Source organism: Gossypium hirsutum, chromosome A12 (assembly GCF_007990345.1).
Source record: "Gossypium hirsutum isolate 1008001.06 chromosome A12, Gossypium_hirsutum_v2.1, whole genome shotgun sequence".
Lineage (NCBI taxonomy): Eukaryota > Viridiplantae > Streptophyta > Magnoliopsida > Malvales > Malvaceae > Gossypium > Gossypium hirsutum.
Window position 1 is genome coordinate 103,061,164 of NC_053435.1, and position 17,946 is coordinate 103,079,109.

Consider the following 17,946-nt stretch of genomic DNA (forward strand, 5'->3'; position numbering starts at 1 on the left):
CCCCTTGGAGCAGGAGAAGAATGTCATTAAATATTATTGGAAGTATCCCACGCCATATAATGATCATGACTTCAAAGTCTGCACCTCAAATTACTGATTTCATAGATTTTGAAGTTTACCGTAGAATTAACATGCAATTTGCTAAATAATTTCACACCAAAGCTATTTTCATAATTATTTTTTTTATTTGATATAGATGGAAAAAAAAAACCTTCAGAAAAGGTGGACATCGATCAAAAGAAGATGTACATAAAGCAAACTGAAATCAATAAAACAAACTGACAAGTGACAATAGTTGAGGTCACTGCTGGTTCCAGTCGTTTTTTGATGAACAACCTTGTGAAGGATATCCTCCTAATTCCTAAATAACCTATAAAATTCAAATAGATTCTCGCAACATCCAAACATAAATATATTGTTAGCTTAGCCAAATGTATATATTTTAAAGTAAATTATTATCGTGTTTTTATTTTAATCATCAAATTATAAAATTTTTTAATTTTATTACTAATATTTTTTATTAGTTCTGTTTTAATAACTCGATATTAAATTATTAACGAAAATGATAATGTAATTTACAAGCTCATTCTCATGGAATCCTTTACCCAAGCCAGAAACATAGAAGACCGTAAGAACTCAAGTTATGCTTTTGACATAATTTCCCACAGCTAGAAGCACTTCCATACTGACCCAGGCCAACATTAGTTTTTATGTAGTAGTCGCAAAATAATCAGCAAACAGAAAAGGTGGTAGATGCATGCAATGCATTTGAGTGGGAAAAGACATGCATGCATACATACATATATACATGGGCTTGTCTGTCAATTATAGCAGGTGATAAAATTAATAGTACATCTCGTTTGTTCTTCCGTGGTTCTTGCCCGGAGAATGGAGATACTTGTTGGGATGTGGATGACGGTGGGTAGATATGAATAGTTGGATGGCAAAACTTGAACCATTTGATGGATTTTGAATTTATTGAATGGATTGGATTTTTTTTTTAAAAAGTAAATATGAGATGGAGTAAGTGGATTTTTTTTCGGATAGTAAGTATGAAACAGTTATGGTGATTGGTCGTCTCGTCCTGACTCACTCAATTATATATATTTTATATTTAAATATTCTTTTGAAGAAATATATTTAAATATTTAGTTAATTTTTAAAAGATTGAAAAAAATAAAATATAAATGGTAAAAATTAAATTAAAATGATGTGGGGCGAGACGAGAATGGATGCATCCAACATGCATGGAGGTGGTAGTAATTTTCAAGATTACATATCTATAGTGGAGTGGAGCAAGTGGTGGAATAGAACATGTCAATTGTGAAGTAGTAGTGAAATTAGCAATATCTGTCTCACCCCGCTCAATTTCCATCTCTCAAACCACAAAATTCCCGCACCTGCAAACCACCTGAGAATGAGGTGTGGCTTGAACAGGTCCTGGATCCATCGAGGCTAGGGGTGAGTATTCGATCAAGTTGAGTCGAATTGAATAAAAAAATTTCGAGTTAGTCAAGTTGACAAATCCTATTTTAGCAACCAAACTCAATTTGAATTTTTTTCGAATTAAATTAAATCGAATTGAGCCGAATTGAGTTGAGTTAATGAATCCTATTATTTATACTCAATATTGTTGCGTTTATATGGATCGATTATTTAACTAGTAGATGAAGTACAAGATTATTTAACTACATAAACAATATAATGGTTTTGCCTTTTAACTTAATGAGTAAACATTTATCAAAATGGCATAATTTTACCTTTTAACTCGAATTGTGTAATTCATATTCGAGTTAAATTGAAAAACTTAATTTTTTTATTCGAGTTGATCTGAATAACTTGATCAACTCAAATAACTCGAATTATTTGATTCAAAATTTAAAATTTTTATCGAATTTTTTGAATCAAATCGGATTTTACTCATCCTTATTCAAGGCTACCACTGTACCACAATCTACATTTGAACAACAAAGGCAGTGGACCAAGTTTTATCTTTCAAGGACATTATGGGGAGCCCCTTTCTGTTAGGAAAAAGTTAAAGCCAATCGAATGGCACCAACATGAACATGAGTGTAGTAGCCAGCCGTGTGGTGGAATCTGGGTCGGGATATTGAGATTGATCTAACGTCTCCTGTTCACCAGACAACTCCCTGTGACTCGGATAGATTCATTAGGTTTGCTTTTTGGAGGATTAAGGAGTGTTTATTCACAGATTTGGAGGCTGTTGATTTTTTCAGAGGTATGGAGAAGAAAGTTTTTAAACTATAAGAAGGACAAGAGGTTTCTGTGTTCTGCAGTGCCAAAAGTTTTCATAATCTCTCCTCAAAATAGCTTAATCCCAGCTACACGCCCTTAGTTTTTAACAGACGCTTTGACACATACATTAAACACAAACAAAAATAGAACTCTTTAAGGACTATCGCGTCGACGCAAAACAAAGATCCTTTATGGCCTCAGGTAACCTTTTTTGTAATACAATTTAGTTTTAATAAAATAGAAAAGCAGTGCACCACCCAAGGATCCGTGGCGCAATGGTAGCGCGTCTGACTCCAGATCAGAAGGTTGCGTGTTCGATTCACGTCGGGTTCAAACCCCGGTCCTATTTGGAATTCCTTTTTGTTTTATTTTTATTCTTTTCACTATCAAACTGGAACAGAAACTCTTTTCTGTTCAGTGTTCAAACTTCGTAGGCTAAACTATTCAATTTAAGAGGATGCAATGCAACCAACTTGGTCTTTTTTCATGGCTCTAAACCCAGTTATCTTGTTCCAGCACAACAACTCCTCTCTTTGAATATCTGATATCCTTCATCAATTTGTCAATAGCTAACATGACATTTACCTATGTCCCAGACTCAGATTTGGGCAAAGTCCCTGCACTAATCAAACACAACAACAGAACAGGTGAGTGAGTATATATGTAAATGATGGCACACAAAATACCATACCAAGTACCAACCCATAGCCATAGGGTCTTGGACAACACAAACAATCCAGTAACAAATGCTAGTACCACAAAACGAAGACGTTTCACTTTATCTGCTTCAACAGAACTGAAACTCATTTGAATGATGTTTTTAAAGCCCAAATTAAGTTAAACTTTTAATCCACTAAAAAAGCCCAAAAGATTCAGACCACTTCCGACATCCGACCAAGCAAGTGGCCAACACCTTTCGTTTTCACGGCAGCAGCGCAACCACCATCAGTTCAACGCGATCCCCTCCCCCACTTTGACAGAGAAAGTGGGCTCAGTCTCAGCCTCAGCACCTCGATTAGTTGACTTCAACTGCTTCATGTGCGTGTTTAGTGCCGGACTCTTGCATTTCCCACACTTAAGAAAAAAAAAAAGGACCTTACGTGTTTCGCTGTCGCTTGACACACTCCACCCCACACCATCCCCCTCCCGCACGATAGCCGCCTCTCACTCATCAGGCAACCCCATTTACCCAACCAACCGCCTCTTTAATCGCTTTCATATTACCCCCCCTTTTTTTGCTTCTGTTTAATCCATCCTGAAACAAATGCTCCCTTCTTTTTTCCTTACCCTACACCCACCACCACCGCCTTCTTTCTCCTTATGTCGACTACAACTTCTCCTCCTCTTCCCCAACCCTCCTCCGCCACTGCTGCACGACGGGTTCCTCCCCCGTGCTGGACTAAAGACGAAACCCTGGCGTTGATCGACGCTTATAAGGACAAATGGTTTGCTCTTAGACGCGGGAACCTGAAAGCATCGGATTGGGACGCCGTGTCGGACGTGGTATCCTCCGCTTCTGATCCTGGAACCGTGAAATCATCCGTTCAGTGCCGGCATAAGATCGAGAAGCTGAGGAAGCGTTACCGTGCCGAGAAGCAACGGAGCCTTAAAAATTCGGGCAAGTTCTCTTCTTCTTGGGACTTGTATCCCCTGCTTGATTCTATGAATTTTGCATCGACCTCGGTTGCTGGATCTGATGATCAAGATCATACTATTGATCATAGAGTTACTGTATTTGGTGACTTTTGCTTGAAATCGAACAAGCATGAAAATATTGATGGGAATTCTGGGTCTAATCTAGGTTTTGATCGTGAATTTAGAGGTGGGTATAATTCAAGTTTTAATTTTGATCACAAATGGCAGGAAAATGGGGGTTTTGTGGCCAAAGGAATTAAAAAATTCAAGAGTGACGGTAGAATTGGCGATGGGTATGGTTCTATGGTTGATTTTGATCATAGTTTTGGTCAGCATGTTGATGGTCTTGGAGAGTTTCCTCTTAAGACCTTAGGCGATAGGAGTTTTTTGAACGTGGGATTCAAATCAAAGAATTATGGTTGCCCTAATCTAAATTATGATTATGATAATGATTCAAAAGAGTATAGCATTGATGAAGAAATGGGGTTTCGAGCTAGAGATTCAGGTGCTTGGGATTCAGTGCCCCAAGGTATTCATCAAAAGAAACGTGGTAGAGTTGATATGAACTTTGAACCAGGTGGTGACTGTAGGGGTTTAAATGGAGATGCTTCTTGTTCAAGGCCAGGGCTTGAGAGAAAGAATGCTGGTGCTGGAGTCAAGAGGGGTGTAGATCCAGTTGATGAGATGGTTTCCTCAATTAAGTTGCTGGCTGAAGGGTTTGTGAGGATGGAGAAGATGAAGATGGAAATGTTGAAGGAGATTGAGAAGATGAGAATGGAGATGGAGATGAAGCATAACGAGATGATACTCGAATCACAACAAAAGATCGTGGATGCGTTTTCCAGTGCGTTGTTGTCGGAAAAGAAGAAAAAGAAAAAGAAACCATCCTTAATGTTCTCAAACATGAACGGAAATGGGGTTGGAGAATGGCAAGAAGATGCTTTCATTAAGAAAGAAAGGTAGATATTGTTTCACCTATTAATTTAGTTTACTTGCATTTTAAATTGGCCAAATGTTCTTAGAAACAATGCAAACTTAGATTGATTCTCTTCCTTCTAATTCAAAATTAAAGTGCAACTTACATTGATTGCCTCTCATTATTTGCCAGTATTATATATATATTCTTGATCTACGCTCTGTGAATGTGGCTTTCAATCCTTTATGACATCAAAGAACATGGTTGAATTTCTTTAACTAGAATTTACCAAATGCAGTTCATTTTTCTTAGTTCTAGTCATGATTGGATTTCTGTACATCATAAATCTGTATTTGTGCCTGCCCTGTATTTCGTTTCATCTAAAAAGAGCAGCACTCAAAAAGGATTCTTTCGTGATGATTCTAACATTCATGACATTGCATCTTTTATCCTTTTAAAGCCTTTGGCTACATTCAGTGGGATAATGACACCTTTATTATAAAAAGGAAAATTTTGTAGATAAGCTGACAGTGTACTCATTTTGGATGAGCTTGTCATTTAATGACAAAAGAATAAATAAATAAATTTGGCCGCTAGGCTTATACTTTTCCAAAGAGGTTCAAATATTGCATTCTTTATTTCTCTATAGTGCATGTCCTAAGCCTAATCTCAATCAACCTTGGCAATGCCACTCCTAAAAGTTCATGTTTTTTCCATGCTTTTTGTCATATTGCTGTTGTCTTTTGGTAATCAGAATCATGCTTAATTTATGAGTTTCTTTCAAAGGGGGATATCTTATAGACTTGGCTTAGCTTAAAGAGTTCTATGGAATTGTTAATCTAGCTAACTGAATTTCGGATAAAAACCAAAAAGAAAAAAAAAGGCTTAGATAATAGAAAATTGGAAGGAAATGAGAGGAAAAGCGTGATTTTTCAAATTTTAAATTAACATAAATTGTTAAACCTCTAGCTTTGTTAGTTGGATAGATGGGTTTGGCACTTCATTAACAGCCATTTCCATTTCCATCCCCATCTCTTTTGCTTCAAACGTTGAATGAACTCCATATAATACATAGAACAAAGTTATCAAAAGTCCCCATAACGCAAACCTTTGGAATGAGAGCATCTTCAGTGTGGTCATAAGGAAGACATTAAGGAAAATGGATACAGCAGCCGGCCAAGGCATGAATGGCACTGACCACTCGCTTGGCTGCCCTAGGCAAGGCACCGTGTACTGGAAGAAGGCTGTAACGACCATAATTATCCCGCCGAAAAGAGGCAAACCCCACCATTGCTGCTCGAGTTTCCATGATATCGAGAAGCCTATTGCACATGATGTAATGAGGAAGAGGAAGGAGAGTGTGGGGAAAGGTGGATTTTTGCTTGTTAGCACATACTTTCGGTAGATAAGAGCATTGGCCACCAGGTAGAACACCAACAGTGTGCCGATAGAGATGATTTCAATCACTATGTCCAAGTCAGTGAAGAGTGCTATTGATGCTGTGCAAAGCCCTGCATCATGGACACGGATTAAAATTCTCTTTTATTATGTCTTACAATCACAATGGTATTTGATTGATGTACATAAAGAATTGCACTGAAGAACATGGTGTTGCTATGCAATCAGGAATGTCTGCCATTGTTGTTATTTAATCCATTGTAAAGTTATAACTCTAATCGTGATTGAAAGTGACATCAAATTAATCAAGAATTTGTGGTGAATAATCCTCTCATCAAATACCACACCAACCCAAAGAGAAAAAGAGAGGAAAAAAACAAAATAAAAGTCAAAGGGAAGTGGTAATTAAGAGAGGGGAGGGTTAGGATATAAAGAAGAAATTTAAACATAAACTTAGCAGTTGTCAAGCACTTCTCCATTAGACTTTATTGTTCTCATTTAATGGTTTTTTTCTTTTCTTTTTTCTCTTTTTAAGTGTTAAGGAGTTAGAAGTATAACATACAATACAAGGTTAAGAAAAAAATTTCACATACCCAAAAAGAGTGTGGCATTCAATGGGGTGCCTGTTGAAGGATGCACCTTAGATAACCAGGATGGCACCAACCTGGCCCTTCCTATAACACACAGGTACCTGGCTTGGCCTAACATGGCGACCAAAAGAGAAGCCACTATCCCCAAGCTTGCTCCTGCCCCAACTATATTCCCTGCCCACTTCCAACCAATTCTTTGAAAAGCCATTGAATATGATGCCTTTTCAGCTATCTATACATGATGTGAAAAACAATGTAAGAATGTGTAATTATATATCAATATTGTGTTTCTATACTTGAGGATTTGATCAAGTTTGAGATGATTGACCTGATTGTAAGGAACCATCAAGCACAAAGCCAAGGCCATGAGGCAGTAAAGTCCGGAGACAATAAAAACCGAACCGATGATCCCCACCGGAAGGGTCACCGGAGGGTTTTGGATCTCTTCAGCCAAGGTTGAGACTGAGTCATAGCCTATGTAGCTGAAGTAAACTATAGCTGCTCCATCAAGAACCCCTCTAATACCATTAGGAGTTAGCCCTGTTGGCTTCATTAAGTTTTCCACACTTCCATTGCAGAAACCGATGATTATGACGAATCCAAAGAACACAATATGAAAGGCTGTCATAATTAGGTTCAAGATTGAGCTTTCCTTTGTACTGCAAACCCAAAGATAGAAACATCCATGACTTTCAAAATCCACTAACAATAATGAATAAAATAATAATAAGGGTATAGTAATTGTTGGCTTGATCATAATAAAAACAAACAAACAAAAAAAAAGACTAAACAACAAATAATAAATTAGAAAACTTGTTCATGAGCATTGATCCAAGGCACTAATAAACAGGTTAACAGAAATAGTAGCAAAACAATATTATTTAAGAATTTTGAAGTGAGAAATCAAACCTATGGCATAAGCAGAAAGTGAGAATAAGAACAAGAGCAACGGCTGAGAAATCCAACTTGTTATAGCCTTGTAGCAATCCAGGAACTTCCACTCTCCAGGAATTGGGATCACTTATCCCAAAGGCTGAGCATAAATACTCTGTAAAACTTCTGGCCACGGCGGCGTTTGATAATACATACTCCATTAATATGTTTGCTCCAGCAAAATAGCCCACAAATTCTCCTATGAAAGGGATATTGGAGAAGATGATGTATATATATTGCTATATTATAATCATTTGAATCAAGAAATGGAGGAAAAGAAGAGTTAGAGAAACTGTAATGAATACATACCAAAAGTCACTCTCAGGTAACTGAAGGCACCACCAGCAACAGGAATCTGGACTGAAAATTCAGTGTAACACAAAGAAGAAAGAAGTGCTGATATTCCGGCAATGCTGTAGGATATGAAGACTGATGGACCAGAGTGATTACGGGCTACGGGTCCAGTGGTGACGAAAACGCCAACACCAAGCATTCCACCTACACCAAGAGCTACTAAATCATACCATCTAAGTTTCCTCTTCATATCAGCACCAGACCTTAGCCTTACTTGATTAAGCTCTTGGTCTGGGGTCCATGTTGCTAGCATTCTCTTTCTAAGCCTATGAGGGGTTTGAGAAAGAGACTTGAAATAGTTGAAGAAGATAGTTTTGTTGTCTTTGGATTGAATGGTTGCCATGTTTGTGAAACAAGTTTATTGTTTTGTGGCTTTCCATGAGAAGCTTGAACCATGAGGCCAGGGTTTAAATATGCATTTAGAAGAGAGAGAAAGAGAGATATGAGATATTTTATATTTGATAGATTCTTTTTTAAAGTTTGATGCAGAACAAATTGGTGACCCTTAGCTTCAATGAAAAATACCTAGTTGTCCTTTGGTGTACTACTGTATTCAGACTGACAACTCTACCCTTTAATCTCTCCCTTACAGAACAACAACCAGCTTTTTATAAACCCAAGACTCCAAAGGGGGTTCATCGTGTTATAGAAGCATGCAAAGAAAAAAAAGGTCTACCCATTTTGAAAAACTATGTAAGTATAGACATTGACCTAATCTTTTGGAATTTCCACATCAGAAACTTTGAAAATATACGACAAGCATCCCCCATACATACAAGCAATTAAGTTTTGCATTTGCAGTTTTGCACCCACCATTCTTGGGAATAATTGAACTTGATTCCTCAATACAACATTCACAGTTTGCAGCAGCAGAGCAGATACAGTAGTAGTGTATAAATTTTATGTCCCACTGAAACAAAAGATTGATGTTTGATGTGTGATAAAGTCAATGACGACATTCAAGTTTATCATGAAACTGTGTATATATACATATATATAATATTTATGGACTGTGGTGAATATTGTGGAAGGTTGTATTATGTAATTACCTTTTAGGTAGAAATTAGCAGGTGGAAATTAGACGATGACTATCGATCATGTGTGCAGGAATATGCAATGCAATTACCGTTTGTAAAATATTCCTTTTTCTCATTCATGTTACTCTATATACTAATTCAATGGTCGTTCACTCTGCTGTGAAACAGACTGAAAAGTCCATTCAATCCCTTTTCTTTCTACAGGCAACACATGATCAGCAGGGACCGCAGCAGCTAAAATATCCCAAAGAAAAAGAAATGGAAAAACTAAAACATAGGAAGAAAGAAGATATATATGTGTGTGTGTGTATGTATGTATGTATTGTTTGGATTTAGAGTTGTGCGGTTTTGACTTGTTTATGTATTGCTTTTAGTTGATAATTTTTTACTTTGTTATTGTATTAGTTTTTCTAATGTTTCGTGCAGAGAAATAGTAATTAGCCTGTCAAGATGGTGTGAAGAGTTTTGGGTTTTTTTTTTGAGATTATATTGTTGATATCCTTTGAAAAATAGGATATGATGAGTGTTTGAAATAAGAAATAAGGGAATTCACTGAGTTGATTGGGTTGGTTATTTAAATGATATATATCATCAATTTATAGGAGATTTTTGGAAGAGTGGATTAAATTTATTTGTTTAAAAAATTAATTGTTTATTGAGATTTTCATTTTTGAATGATTGAATTTATCGAATTAGTTATTTTCGTCTTTGGATACTTTTATCATATATATCAAGTGATTGAACAAAAAAAAATTGGTAACATTTAGACGTACAAATGTGAGATTTGCAAAAGTCAAAAGAATTTAGGTTTAGACAATACAATCAGTAGAATTGTCCGTACATTATGCTTGTTGACACAGAGGTTTGATCATTGTCTAGCTATCCTTGTTGTAAAGTGCATGGTTGTGACAATTGGCTCAAGATTCAAACTGATCAGATGGATAAAGAAGTAATTAATTAATATTTTAAGCATATCCAATATATCATTTGCCAACCTTCTTACGGTTTCATCTTCCTGTATGTACCCTTTTTCTTTTCCTTTTGCTAAATTCATATGTAGCTGAGCCTGATAGCTCTATAGATTGTGTTTTTATCCTTCTTCTTTACCATATTCCCATCTCAAAATTGTGGGAATTGACTTAATTGCATTAAATCTTACACAGAAAACCTCTATGCATTAACTTTGTATTATACTGATCCTTTGGTATAATTAAAATTATTACCAGTGTTTATTAAAATTGGATTAAAATGCATAGACACCATTATTAAATTAACACCGTCTCAAGCAAACTTATCCAAGAGCTTTCTACTTTTAGTTCATTGTCCTTTTCTTTTTCTTTTTCTTTTTTTTTTTTTTGTCCTCGAGAATCATTATCAGTTAAAAGGACACTTAAATGCAGAGTATACAAAACAAAGCTATGAATAGTAACAACAGGAATTAATGAATCTTCATCGTCTTGATAGTGATTTTAAAAGCAGGTGCTGCTAAAGAAAAATTCATGTTGAGATTGAGCTGCCCTTGGTCCTCTACGAGTCACACGCGTCACAATGGGACACAAATTGGATATATGCGTGTGTATGCCAAGATCTACAAGGATTTTTTATAGTTGTGGAGGCAAAGCTACGAGATTCCTCCACTTGGAAGTGTCCACAGGATTTCCAAGATTTAACTGCTTTTCTTGAAATTGGATTGCTGTTATACGGGGATAAAAATAAATTTATAAGAAGTTAATGAATGTTTTAAAGAATGTATTAATGTCTTTTTTTTCTACCTATTTTCACCTATATTAATATAGTGTGTAAAAGAATTATTGGCAAATGAACATTGAAAATACAATAAAGCTTAATGATTGTCTATGTTTTGCACTGACGAAAACAATTCACTAAGCGTTGAGCGAAGCATAGCAAATATATTTATTCCTATAAAAAATTCTGCAATAATTCTTTATAAAACAATTTAGGAATATAAAATATAGTGGGTGAATAGAAAGAAACTTTTGATGTGTTTTTTTGATGTGTCGGGTAAATAAAATTTGGCTCCTATTTACAGGAACTCTCATGTCTTTTCATAAGAACACAACTATTTAAATGGATAGTCATATCTTTTAACAATAAACATGATTATTCAATAGATGTATCCTTAAATAACCACGATTCATTATTAATAATAAAGTAATATAATTTTTGAATTTAAGAGACATAATTCATTATTATGAAATGTGATAACTTTTGCTTAATAACTAAGTGATATAACTTCCGGTTATTTATAATTTTTCATTTGTAATTATTGAAACACTATATATATTTTAAAAATATTCCAACAAGGATTAAAAGTAAGATCACAACTGGATAATTGTTTGATATAAAAATAAAATGATGAACTCTTTTTCATATTTGAACTTTAGAGATTACTCCTTAACACCCAGTTTGCAATCATACATTTCCTAACAAGAAAGCTTTTAGATTCAGTTCCCTTTTTTCTCAAATTTCAAAGCTCCATCTTCAAAACAAAACCCTAGTGACCCTAGTGAAAGAGAAATGTTACTGTCAATTTCATAAAAGAAAAATGTATATTATATGATTATATGTGGATGAAAGCTCTTCATTGGAATTGACTTCAAAAGCAAGAAAAGAACTTTCTCAATCTTTGTAAAAAGTCCATCTATCACATTCCTAGTTCATATTATGCGAAAAAAGCAAAAATAATGTTGATTTTAAGCAAATCATTGCTGCTTTAAGCATGCAGCTAAATAGGAAGAGGCTGCTATATAAAGAGATTAAAAAGAACAGGACATTAAATTACTTCCTACCGTTCCTTAATCTATGTAGTTACTTGAAAGATGTGACGATGAATTTAGAACATGACTAATACGCAATTAATGATGACTTTAGATGGTCAGTGAAATTGAAAATAACAATGGTGGCTAAATTAATTATTGTGGCAATAAGACTGATTATTGAGCGGTGATATTAAAATAAATTGTGAGAATGTATTTAGATTTAAACGCAATTACAATTGTAAGATAAGAATGAGAATTGACTATTAAAGACATTAGACTAAAAATTATATATAGTAAGAGATTTAAATTATTTTAATTTTATGAAATTATTAAAAATAAATCTAATTCTAATTCTACTAATAAAATAATATGTATGATAATATTTTTGGATTTTTGTTCTTGATATAACTATTTATTGTTTATTAAAATAATTACTTATATTAATCCTAGTGTATTGATCATTATTTTATGATATTTAAAGTAAAAAATTTGAAATATTTTAATTAATTGCTTAGCAAAAAATATTTTAATTAAAGTCATTTTTTTATATATACTCTTTTTTACAATTTCATTTAGAGCAATTATCAAGATAGCCCAACATCATTCAACATTGAAAAACATTATTTAAAGATAAGGGCAATTTGGACATTGAAAAAATACACACAATTGCACCTAAAAGCTCGAGTGAAAAATGGCTGGTACGTTCCACCAATCTCACCACAATCAAATAACACACGAACACTAGTTAAAGGGCCTTTTTTTTTTACATAAAAAGCTTGGACCACACCTAAATATGGCATCCAAAAAAGCCTAAATGGAATTGAATTAAACCCCGAACTCAAATTAGCTTTAAACTAAAGCATTTCAGCCACGTTTTTTTCTGTATAAGATTACAAACTAATCAGACGGTTGAGATATGGGTATTGGATTTTTAAAAACCTATGAACACAATCGTAAGCATATTCACACAACTAAAGTTAAAGTAAGGGAGTGGCCTTTATTTTTTCAGTGCTTTACAAAATGATTGGTACTTAAGTTGCACTCAGGAAGCTAGTAGGAAGTTCTTGATCCTTATGCTTTTTCCCATTGACCTCACTCCTCACCTCTCCCATTAAGTGTTATCAAAGCACCTTTTAATTAAACATTATATCAATAGGTGAAAAGTGTGTTGTTTTTATTATCAGAAAAGACAATTTACTAATGAAAAAGTTGGGGAAAAAAAAGAATAGTGAAAGAGTCATTTCCAGAGAAGCTAGGTGTCCCCTTTTTTATGGAAGGAATCAGCATTGCTAATACTTGTAAATTTACTAGGTGCCTTTTAAACTATTCTTTAATGAGACTAGCTTTCTGGGATTTAGTAGCTAGGTTATGACCTATTAATGGCTTTATTGTTTATAGTAGTAATTAACTTATAACTTGCCAAAGGATCATGTACCTTAATGGTATATCCTTCTTTTATTAATTATTTGAAGTTTTTTTTCTATCTCCAATCTTAGCATGCAAGAATAGTTCTAAGAGCTACTAAGCTATAGACAGAGCTTTCTGAGGATATGCATCAGACATTCTTTTAGGCCAAATGTGCTAAGGTTAGATCCATAATGGCAACCACTGATGATAAAGCATGAAGAGAAGAGACCTTCCCGTGATTCATGTTGTTATATAATATAAAGCAAATGAAAGAAATTTGTTAGGGGAATGATATTTAACTTCATTGTCCCCATTCAATATTTTATTAGCAAAAGCCAGAATTCAAGGGTGGGAATGGATAGAAAATTGAAAAACAAAGGCCTCATCCAACTCAATTCCAAAAACCAATAAAATACTTGCCATGACCATGAAAATCATGGATTAGATTAACTTCATGGAGACTTATAAAGGTTGTACCGGCTTGTGGTTCGAATTAAATATATATATCTCTTTAACAGAATCTCGGGATTTGGAGATTTTTATACAAAGAAGGTTTCAATCTAAAGACAAGAAAGAGTTACAAATGTTAAGATTCGTCTCTTTTAACTTAAGGGTGACGGCATTTATGAACCACTTGGGTTAAGCCCAGGTTCGGTACATGAAGCAGATTACATGGCAGCCATGAACAGCCAATCCAATTAATGGAATAATTACGTCACTCAGAATCTACAACTTTCCTATTTGAGTTCAAACTTTTATACAGTGGATTTTTTGAGACCCAACAATCGGCAGAAATCAGTATTTTATGTCAACTTTACATAATGGAAGCTCTTTATGTAATCACCTGCACAGCATACAACATAATAAATCTACTTTTTTTTTGTCTGTTTCTTGTTTTTTTTCTCTCAGCTATCAGGGTTTCAGTTGGTTCTAAACGTTTCGAATCCACATTCAGATTAAGTGCACCCTCTCCGTAGGGGAGAAAAACGTATAAAATATTAACTATGATGTGAGGAAATGAAACCACTAGCAGCAGAAATGTGTTAGTTTATGGAAATACCTTTAAATGGTGGCATCTAGCAGGTACGGGTCAAAATCCCAGCATTTGCAAACCGTTTCTCTAGGCTGTGTTTTCTAGCAAAAGAAAAAAAAGTGTATGAAAAAAAAAATAAAAGGACTAGGAAAAAGTACATATACAGGGAACAGGGAGCTCGAAAGTATCACCCAGAACGAAAAGAGCACTTACAGTTGTAATAAACTAAAAACTATATAGGATATACTAAATTATAACAAGGTAAGATCTTGAGAATTTAATGTAGTTAATTTAGATGGTCTGCCATCACTGAAAAGAAACCTATTATTTCTACTAGCTGAACAAAAAGAAAATGGATTAAAAAAACTCTTCCATGGCCCGCATGCAGCTGGTTTTAATATTTTCTATGTCACATGCGCATCCTCGCCAATGGAAAGTGATATCTATGCTTGATTTGCATGGAAAATCCACATTAAAATTAAAGAAGAGGTGGATTGACGTTCCATGCCTTGGATGAGCCATTGGTTTCTCCTTTTTCACAAGATTTTAAAGCCAAACAATATGCTAAGGAGGAGGAGGCAAAAGCAAACAAGTAAAGTGTAAAACCAAGAAAAAAGTCTCTGTAAAGTTCACACAAGACATTACTTTTGGGGCTGGACACCATAAGGCTTGAACATCAACTTTGTTCTGTGTCTGCAATGACTGCTTTCAGCATCCATTCACTGAAAATAAAGTCTCAATCTTCATAGGCATCAATGTAGTTGCCACTTCACTAATTAAACCAGAATGGGTTCAAATCTTCATATACTTTCTTGCATTTATCCTTTCCATGAACACCACTAAAACAAAATATTTTCTGTCCTTATGATAAAGTACAATTCCCTCAACTATCAATGCACTTCAGACATTATCAATTCACAAGTCATTCCCTTATGTGTAATTGGGAATTAGGGTTCCAAATCCACTATTGTCAACAAAAGGATAAAGATAACTGTAAATGTCAGGTAGAGCAGCCAACTTTTTATGAATCTCTTTTGAGGGAACGCAGTTGTCAAGAATTGACATTTATCATTACTCATACCAAAAAAGAAATAACATCTGAACATTCTCCCAACTTTCATTGAACCAAAATCTAAAGTTTAGGTCCAATGGCACCTAGCATAATGTTTTCACATATGAATATACACAAAGATATAATAACCTGGTTTACTTAGATCTCTCTATATGTTCAAAGTGAAAGCATAATCACAGATATAAAATGATCTGATCCAAACATATCAATATACAACAATCAGTTGACCGGTTTATGAAGGTGGTTGGGCTTCACAAAGCAAATTATTTAGCTTTTCTAAGTGTGCGTATACTTTTTACCTTCTTTTTCTTCAGAAACCAATAATATCAAAAAATTGACAAGATTGATAAAATCCTTACACTTCAATAATCATTCTTTGCTTCGATAAGTGGAGTTGAAATTAAAGTATGAAGAATACAAGAATGGCTTCAATTTTTACGATTTCACAAAAATTCAATTCATCTGGAAAATCCGCATCAAGTCACAAACCTTAGTGCTCTTATTTAGCAAGAAGATATTAAGAATCTTAAATAGTTAGTGTTGTTCTATGGTGCTACTTGCTACACGTATATATGTAGAGAAACCTATCTGATTGAATAGGATTAGCAAACAAGCTAGTGATTTCTTTCCTCAAGAATCATTCCAAATTCCCTTTTTGGGTAGAGTTACACAAGTTCTAGTTATATAAAGTCTTTTACAAAGGAGTAGAATGTAAATGGATTGTGGCAATTATCATAAATAGATTAAGGAAAGATTGATATAAGAAAGCTAGCTTAAGCATCCATGTAACTTAGAAGGGGTATCTATATTTGAGTAAAAGTGTTACATTAAACTTATTTAAGACACTCAATGTACGGATGGTGTCTCTTTATCCCATTGATGGTTAGGGTAGCAAGGATATGAGTAAAGCCCCTATTAGTTTTCTCCTTCCATTTAATACCATAAAAAGTTTCTAAAGACTATCCTGCGGAATTTCAATTAAGATAAAACAGTCATACAAGTCTCAATGGAATTTGATATTGAACTTCCCAGGAACAGGACATTAGCAAAGACAGCAATAAACCACAAGCAACAAGCATTTGAATATGAAACAAGAAATTACTTATGATACTTTCTGCATTGCTTGGGGGAGATAAGAATAGATGTCTTTATGTTCTATGTTAACATGGAAGACAGACAATTAAAAATTTTCAATATCGCAAAAACTATATATATTCTGCAGAATCTTTGCTCACTCTTAATGGCCATTGGCATTTGTCAACAAATGCTTCTTTTTCCTGTTTAGGTCAAAAGTATTATTTTTTCCATCAACATGTATGTATGTGTTGAGCATCATGTTTGTTGATGTTTCAATTTCTCCAGACCAGACATGAAAAATTCAACTCAAGAAAATAGAGTTAACAACTTGTTCAAGGAGTATCCATAATGATGATACCGTCTTCACATAGTGACTGCAATATGACACATTGAAAGGCTAAACTTCTGACAGAAGGCCAATAGATTTATATATCAAAGGCATAGAAGCACTAAATGAGGATGGGAGTAGAAGTAAAGAGCCAAAGATTGAAATGGAAATTTCTCTTAATAAAAGTTTGCAGTGATAAGTTCAGGTGGCAAAGATTATGCATAACTAAAAAAGCTGGCTACTATTAGTCAGTGGAGATGTTGACTAACAGGATTTGTGCGACAAGGGATAATCCCCTTCAATCCCATTGCTTAGATTGATCAAATTTTTAGATTTCATGAAGATGAAATACTAACCTTTCTCAATGAAAGAAATAGAGCAAAACCTTTTATTACTTAAAGGTTGTGTTTAAAAGTTAAAACATTAATATGAATTTTGCTTTAGAATAAGTGTTGTCTGGACAGAGTTATTGGATGGGAATCTGATGTCCAAGAAAAGCTATTTGAAAGGAGAACTTTTGACATATTAATACCGCTAATGATAACTTTAAGGAAAAAGATGTTTTTAATGAAAGAGAAAGATAATAAACTTTTGTTCCACAAAAGTAGATAATGTATATCATAATATTCCTCATTTGGTAAAGCCTGATTTGAGGCATCCCACCAAAGTGTGCGAGGAAATAGAAGAAAGGAGTGGTGAAGGGAATGGGTAGGTGGCATTGTTGGTGGAGGTAATAGCGATGGTGTTTTGTTTTTTTATTTGTGGGACTTAATCAATACTTTGGCTCCCAGATCCCAATAGCATCTGTCAAGAGCCATGTGGATGTTGTTGAACCAGATCAAGGATGTCTATTGGCCTTTCAAAGGTTAAACACAGATGATAACCTTGTTAATTCAAACCCAAAAGTTTTGTACAAATGATACCAAAATTCTCTTACAAGTTCAAAAAGAAAGTTATATTTAAATTAAGTTTATATTTGACTGGCTATCTAAGCATAAGTTTGGTTTTAGCTAGTTTTTTAATTAGAAGGAATATGTTAAGCTTCACAAAGGTACAAGTAATTGAGTGTATCTGATTGGCTGGTTAACTGACAGACTTTAGAGTTCAAGTAGTTTCAAAGGGAATAAAAT

The 17,946-nt window shown here is 34.4% G+C and overlaps 2 protein-coding genes, 1 long non-coding RNA gene and 1 other non-coding gene across 4 annotated transcripts; 2 read left to right on the forward strand and 2 right to left on the reverse strand.

The window, feature by feature from the left end:
* Positions 1 to 2,270: 2,270 nt before the first annotated feature.
* On the forward strand, positions 2,271 to 4,972 carry LOC121211123 (protein FIP2). The gene has a single exon (XM_041083423.1). It carries the CDS (start codon positions 3,577 to 3,579, stop codon positions 4,852 to 4,854), a length of 1,278 nt encoding a protein of 425 aa, XP_040939357.1. The 5' UTR covers positions 2,271 to 3,576; the 3' UTR covers positions 4,855 to 4,972.
* On the forward strand, positions 2,518 to 2,589 carry TRNAW-CCA (transfer RNA tryptophan (anticodon CCA)). The gene has a single exon. It is a non-coding gene; the product is annotated as a tRNA-Trp (tRNA).
* A 746-nt stretch (positions 4,973 to 5,718) lies between the features above and the next one.
* On the reverse strand, positions 5,719 to 8,530 carry LOC121211122 (cationic amino acid transporter 6, chloroplastic). Its single transcript, XM_041083422.1, has 5 exons — positions 8,038 to 8,530; positions 7,705 to 7,927; positions 7,124 to 7,454; positions 6,799 to 7,027; positions 5,719 to 6,318 (listed from the first exon to the last, which is right to left on the reverse strand). Exons 1-5 carry the CDS (start codon positions 8,423 to 8,425, stop codon positions 5,765 to 5,767), a joined length of 1,725 nt encoding a protein of 574 aa, XP_040939356.1. The 5' UTR covers positions 8,426 to 8,530; the 3' UTR covers positions 5,719 to 5,764.
* Positions 8,531 to 10,337: 1,807 nt separating this feature from the next.
* On the reverse strand, positions 10,338 to 17,359 carry LOC121211124 (uncharacterized). The gene is made up of 3 exons (XR_005906492.1): positions 14,985 to 17,359; positions 14,367 to 14,440; positions 10,338 to 10,812 (listed from the first exon to the last, which is right to left on the reverse strand). It is a non-coding gene; the product is annotated as an uncharacterized lncRNA (long non-coding RNA).
* Positions 17,360 to 17,946: the final 587 nt, after the last annotated feature.

Excerpts from the sequence above, each read along its gene's own strand:
- LOC121211122 (XM_041083422.1), bottom strand. The coding sequence starts at position 8,425 with ATGGCAACCATTCAATCCAAAGACAACAAAACTATCTTCTTCAACTAT. Across the intron at positions 7,928-8,037 it reads TTACCTGAGAGTGACTTTTG|GAGAATTTGTGGGCTATTTT; the intron begins GTATGTATTCAT and ends TCCCTTTCATAG. Across the intron at positions 6,319-6,798 it reads GAATGCCACACTCTTTTTGG|GGCTTTGCACAGCATCAATA; the intron begins GTATGTGAAATT and ends TCCATGATGCAG.
- LOC121211123 (XM_041083423.1), top strand. The coding sequence starts at position 3,577 with ATGTCGACTACAACTTCTCCTCCTCTTCCCCAACCCTCCTCCGCCACT.